This window comes from Macaca thibetana, chromosome 6 (assembly GCF_024542745.1).
Source record: "Macaca thibetana thibetana isolate TM-01 chromosome 6, ASM2454274v1, whole genome shotgun sequence".
NCBI lineage: Eukaryota > Metazoa > Chordata > Mammalia > Primates > Cercopithecidae > Macaca > Macaca thibetana.
In genome coordinates, this window is record NC_065583.1 from 125,455,031 (window position 1) to 125,461,787 (window position 6,757).

At 49.1% G+C, this 6,757-nt stretch overlaps 1 protein-coding gene across 4 annotated transcripts in view; it reads right to left on the minus strand.

Moving 5' to 3' along the window:
• SNX18 (sorting nexin 18) overlaps window positions 1-6,521 on the minus strand; it is a 95,755-nt gene extending 89,234 nt beyond the window's left edge. For 3 of the 4 annotated variants that reach the window (XR_007726500.1, XM_050794095.1, XM_050794094.1), the window contains exon 1: window positions 4,718-6,521. Coding sequence is in view for 2 of the 4 variants with exons in the window: in XM_050794095.1 (XP_050650052.1) it covers window positions 4,718-6,338 (1,621 nt within the window). In the remaining 2 variants the exon portion in view is untranslated. The remainder of the gene's footprint in view (window positions 1-4,717) is intronic. The other variant, XR_007726499.1, reaches the window with a different exon arrangement.
• Between the last annotated feature and the right edge of the window lie 236 nt (window positions 6,522-6,757).

The window sequence follows — 6,757 nt, forward strand, 5'->3', positions numbered from 1 at the left end:
TAACCAAGGAACTGAGTCATGTATTTCAAAAGCACTAAAGGTTACCTTATTTTCCCTAAGAAAACACAAACTGGGGCAAAGGGTAAGCCCCAGACCTGTTCTCTTTTTAGAGACATGAAGTCTTTTTAGAGAACATCTGGGGGTAAATGCAGCAGAGAGGAGAAATGGGTTCAACTAAAGATGGAGTGAAAACAAAAAGAATGAACAGCCTCAATTTCTAGCCCAGAGGTTTCAAAAATAAGGATGAATTTGCAATTTGCCCTGACTTCTTAGAGCTTTTTTCTGTATTCCTGGCACCACCTTTTCAGGGCTATTTTTAGCTACAGGAGAATGGGGAGCAGACAGGGAAGGTCTCAGTGTGGCCCAGCCTTACCTTGTGTGCCCTGCTGGGACTCCAGCTATCTTTAATTAATGTCTGAAGGACATGAGGCCAACTCTACTAGTAGTAAAAGGAAGCACAATGGTGAAATTCTACCCAGCAAGACTGATAGGCCCACTACTGGTATACCATTCCTGAGGTCCTGGGGCTATTTTTTATTGAAAAAAGGCTCCATCTGGGACACTTAAGAGAGCAATGAAGTAGATTTTGTATATTTAAGAGTACAGAAAACAGGACTTCCTATTTACTTATCTAGTAAAGTAAATACTAGATTTACTTTACACAGCCCAAACCGACAAATCAATTTAACATTATTATACACCTTTTCTCTAGAATAAAGACATTTCACTTAAAGGAACTCCCTCTAGCCATCTTTATTTAGTCCAAATTCCTAAACAAGGATGAAACCAGTATTTCTCATCATCTTTTACAGTCTTTCCTTTTTGCAATAACCCCAAGAGGTAAACCTAAAGCTTTTAAACCTCAACTTGCTGCCCCTAGATTTAGCTTTATTAAATATTAGAGATCAATCACATCTTTGGAAACAAAACTGAATATGCCAAGAAAGTAATAATAAAATATATTCCTCAGTACTACCCCAAACTCACCAACATCAACACCATAAAGATATACTGCAGACAGGCATGATAAAGAGGGAGAAAATAAAATGCTATCACTTAAGAAAAAAAAATCAAGACCACAAGGGTTACATTTCGGTGACAAACATGGGCACACTGCCTAGTCGGGGATCGATGAGCTGCCTATGAACAAAGAACTTAAAGGACTCCTGTTAGGTCAAAGCAAAACACAAATAAAATTTTAGTAGATTCTGAATTCCCATCTAATGTACTGCAGACTACAGCAAACTACCATCTTTCTTCGCTCAACTCCATTAACCTAAATAGTTCTGTTTATCTAAGACTCCATTCATTGATGGAAAAAAATCGAAATTCCAGAATTCTCTTTTGGCTGAGGGAACTGTATCGCTTTCTTCACTTTTGCAGAAAGTGAGTACACTAAAACCATTATTAAAGAATGGGTTCAGTATTTAGTACAGTCAGGAAAATGTCAGCCCACCACATTTAAGAGTATTCGAGTTTTCCACCCTCATTTTGTAGCTGGGTTCTCACCAGGATGGCCTCAGACATCCGTCCCGAAACCAGTGTGTTTTCTGAATGGGACACAAAGGCACACTGCAAGAGATGCTCACACTACTGAAATGTCACTCAGGCAGAGTGCCTGGGAAGTTCAGCAAAGAAGAGTCTAGCAGGACTTGCTTCCCCTTCCCAGTTTTTATTAATTAAGCCTACATGGGAAGGAGGAGGTGCCATGAGATGACCAGGCAAAAATCAAGCTATCAGGAAGGTACATTAAAAGATAATAATTTGCTGGAGAAGCTTACGATGGGGTTGATAGTTAAACTGCAGCCAGCAGTTTAACACAGCATTGCCCAATAGAACTTTCAGCACTGATGGAAAAGTTCTATCATCTCTGTTGACCAATATTCAGTTCCTTAGTCACATTAGCCATATTTCAAGTGTGTAACAGTTGGAGTGGGGGAGGTGATGGAATTGAGGTGCTCTTTACAATCACAAGTCCTGAATACACTCAAAAAGCTTTTATCCTGGCTTATGATATTTGTCTCATCTATACTCCTAAAAATGGCCTACACTAGCATCCTTGATAAACACTGGCTATAAGCAAATGCTTTTAGCCTTATGTGCTGCACACTGTCACTTTAAATGGTAGTACTTTCTAAAGATGTGTCATCTAGGGACACAGGCTCACTGTACATTACACACCAAGATTACAGCAGAAACAAACTATACTGAATATCAACTGCTGTTCTTTTCAAAGTTCCTAGAGATTATGTTTAGTGCTCTTGAATCTGTTTAAGCCACATAAAATGATACTGGTTTTAATGAAGGAAGTTTTTCAAATCCCAAGTGACAGGAGACAAATCCAGTTCTATAATTAAAAAAAGATAAACTAGGCTGGGCACGGTGGTTCACGCTTGTAATCCCAGCACTTTGGGAGGCTGAGCTGGGAGGATTGCTTGAGCCCAAGAGTTAGAGACAAGCCTGGGCAACATAGCAAGACACTTGTCTCTACAAAATAAATAAATAAGTAAGTAAATAAACTACATATTTTTTGTTTTTTTTGTTTTGGACACAGGGTCTTGCTCTGTTACCCAAGCTGGAGGACAATGGTTCAATTATGGCTCACTGCAACCTCAAATAAACTCCTATCCTCAAGCAATCCTCCAGTCTCAGCCTCCCTAGTAGCTAGGACTATAGGTATGAGCCACCATGCCACGCTAACTTCCTTATTTTTTGTAGACATGGGAATATCCCTATGTTGCCCAGGCTGGTCTCAAACTCCTGGCGTTAAAGCAATCCTCCTGCCTCGACCTCCCAAAATGCTGGGATTACAGGCATGATCCTGGCCATAACCAGATGGTTTAATAGATCAAGTAGACCATTGCTATAAACTCAAAATAGATATTAGAACACACACCATACTTTTTCTAATACATAATTTCAAAAGCAGGCCACTTGACAAAGGCTTGAGTGCATGGTGTGATTGACAGTGAATGAACTGATGCCAACCTAAAGTAGACAGACACCGGCGGCCCAGCACACATGTCCAAGTGTCTGTACTTGGTTCCATCCTTTCAACTATTTACTGGTAATTTGCACAAACTCACAGAAATGTGTAAAAGGGCAGCCAGCATAGGTCCAGAATGATGTAACACAATGGAATTTAAACGCTAAGTCCCTCCATTAAGGCTCACAAAGGGAGTTCCACCAACATCAGTCAAAAAAGTCAAAGATTCATAATAATTTACATTTTTTAAAAAAGGCATAGGGAATGTAAATACAGGTTTAATATAGGCCAACAGCAATGTGATTGCACAAAAAGCGAATTCAATATTAGACTGCATTTACAAATTGCAAATTGCCAAGAAAGTTACCGCTCTCTACTAAAATTAGTACTGATGTCCAGGGTACTCCCTTTCAGCAGCAGCAACAAGACTGAAAGCGTTTGATCATTCTCCCAGCAAGCCCCTTTCCCCATTAAGAGTCAGAAGACCAGTCACACATTTGGAAGGGGAAGGAGAGAAGCAGAGAGGAAGGAAGCGAGACTGCTGTCTCCAAATGTCTGAAGGCGGTCCCAGGGAACAGAAAGACAATCAAGGGAGGCAAACTTCAGTTCAATGCAAGAAAAGACATGCCAGAGATTAGGATTGCTCATAAACGGACTGGCCCACAAGAAAGGGAGTGAGCATTTCATCAGTAAAGGCCAGACCTGCTCAGGAAACAGGGACAGTAGGCTTCCCTGCTGCCTAGCCGCCCCTACACTGGACTTTCACAGGCAAGACTGCCTCACTAACTCCCACACCTCCCCATTCTCTCAATCAAGGCATTATATCAGAATGCACATTAGTGAGAAATGTTAAGACAAGGACTACTGCTATATATATATTTTTTTAATTTGCAAATTCCAGTGCTTTAGCAAAGGTCAGAGACACTAACAACTATTAATAACTCATGAACTCTGACAGTTGGACAGCTAACTTACAGGGATACCAGTAACGCCGCTCTCAGATCCAATCCTCAGATTATATTCACTCTACGTCGTTTCCCTATACAATTTTCCTAAACAACGTTCTCAATTTCAGTACATTAATGATTCCAAACTCAAAATGAGTACGCTTTTCCTAAAATTAGGGTTTTTACTTCACTTCACAAAGTAAATTAGGGTTTTTACTTTACTTCGCGAAGGTTGCAGGCAAGAATTCTTTGCAGGAAGTTCTTAAGCTCAGAGAATTGATCTTAATTCCTCTACCGAAGCAGAGATTGAGAGGTGTGAAAGGGTGAAAGCAGATTTCTCTTTATTTACAGACATCCGTTCTTCTCCACTATTTCCTCACTTTTTGAAACCGATCACTAAGTGACAGTGCAGTGTTCAAAGAGATGCCCAACATGGTTTGGGTCCCCTTCTAATTCTACCCTCGTCTGAAGATTACAGATCTGAGCAGCTCATTACTCAACTATTCAAACTCTAAAACTATAGCACTCTTATCAAAGGTACTCTTTGAACCTTCGAGAAAGAGTACTCACTCCCTACTGGGAGATACTCGAGGAGGAAGCTGCCTGTCGAGCAATCCACCTTACACTCGGGAAAAGAGCCAGGCGTCCACGTCTCTGCTCGCTTCCCCACCGGTAGAATATGAGTCTACCAGTACTACTACCCACAGTAGTACTGCTGTCGAAGTCACCCCTTTCAGCCTGCACAATACACTCCATATCACCTGATCTAAGGGCCAGGCTTTACCTTTCTGAACGTGGATGATGTCCGGGAAGTTGGCCAGATGCCCCTGATACAGTGCTAATAGGTCCATGACGGGATCCAGGTCCTGCCTGGGCTGCTCCGCGAAGAGCTCGCCAATGGCGTCATAGGCATCTCCGGTGAAGGCGATGGCCTGGTTCAGGCCCACCGAGAAGGCCTGCTGGTCCAGCTCAAAGGCCTGGCTGAGGCCGCGGAAGGACTGGCCCACCTTCTGATACTCCTTTTTGAAGCCAGTCACCTGCTTGCGCGCGAACTCGTTGGCGGTGTGGTTGAGCTGCAGCGCGCTGTCGTCCATCTTCTTGGTGAAGCACTTGAAGCCGTCGATCTTGCTCTCCACTTCCTGCAGGTCAAGGGCAGCGGCGGGGGGTGTGCTGAGGGTCAGGAAGAAGTTGGCACCCACCATCTCGTCCTTCTCGGCCTTCCTCTTGCCCTGCTTCCAGGCTTTCTCGTCGGTGCTGCTGGGGCACGTCAGGAAGTGCTGGAAGACGTCGCACTGCGCCAGCACCGGGTGGCTGGCCATGTGGTTCATCCACCAAATCAGGCCCTTCCTTCGCTTAGAGATGAAGTCCTCCTCGAAGCGGCCGGTGGCCTGCTTCTCGGGCAGGTGGGGCACGGAGATGACCGGGAACTTCTCCGCCAGGCGAGCGTACAGCCAGTCGAAGTGCTTGTAGCGCCGATGCACCGGCACCTGCGTGTGCGTGGGCACCAGCTTGTAGGAGATGTAGCTCTTCATGCCCTTGAACTTGGTCTGCTTGGTGGGGTCGTCGATGGTGCACTGGAACGGGTAGGGGTTCTCCTGCCACTCGGGGCCGTAGGGCCCCAGCACCACGCACAGCTTGTCCCCGTCCTTCACGAAGCCTGACGCCTCCCCCAGCACGAAGGCCTCCCCGCCGGACTTGACGAAGGTGGAGAAGCGGTTGAGGTTGCGGCTCACTGTGGCCGAGCTCTTGGCCCCCGACGGGTGGTGCTGCGGAGGCGCCGAGCCGCTGCGGGAGCCCAGGGACAGGTCGGAGCGCGTGGACAGGCGGTAGCGGCCGGCTGCGCCCACACCCGCCGAGGACGAGCCGTCGAGGTCCGGGTATGCTCCGCTGCCCAGAGCGCCCGGCTCGTCAGCCACCGTGGAGCTGTCGTCCCACTCGTCGTCCCAGTCATCATCGCTGCCCTGGCTGGCCTGGTAGCCGCCGTAGAGCTGCTGAGGCGACGGCTGCAGGGCGCCCCCACCGTACGGGAAGCCCGCGCCTGGCGGCTGGAAGGTGCTCGGAGGCGGCGCCTGCTGTGGCTGCAGCAGCGGCTGGAAGGTGTCTGGCGGCGGCTTGAAGGAGGCGGGCGGCGCGGCGGGCAGGGGCTCGAAGCCCCCGGGGGGCACATTGGCGTAGCGTGCCGGGGCGCTCGGGCCGCCGTCTCCCGCCAGGCTGGGCTCTGGGGCGCGGATCACCTGCACGTAGGAGGCTGGGAAGAGGCCGCGGTCGCCGCGGCTGTTGACCCCTTCGAGCCAGCCCTCGATGTCCTGCTCGCTGCACAGGCTCAGCACCTCGTGCTCCCGCAGCGAGATCTCGCCCGGGTTCTCAGACCTGAAGTCGTACAGCGCCCGGGCGCGCAACGCCATGGTCCCGGCGCCCTGACTAGCGGTCCCGACTCCCGGCGTCCCGAGCCGAGGCCCACCTAAGGAGCCCGCGGTGCAGCTCGACCCTGGCGCGCGGACTGGAGCCCCCAAAGCGGCGAACCCACGCTGCCTGGACCCGCCGGTCGCGCCCTCCGCTCGCGGTGCCTCCACTTCGCAGTGCCGACTGCCTCGCTGCGCCGCCGCAGCCGCCACCGGTCGGGGGCGGGGCCGGCGGCCTCCCACGTCTCCAGCTGCGCTAATCCACGGCCGAGAGCCCATTGCCAGGCGAGAGCAAGCGATGGCCGAGCCGCCGAGCCCACCGCCCGCCTCGGCTTTGCGGCGGCCACTGCCCCCTCGTGGCCGGTGCTGCGAAGCCGGGCGCCATAGTGAGTGCAGCTGAAGGAGGTTTCTATTCCGAAATG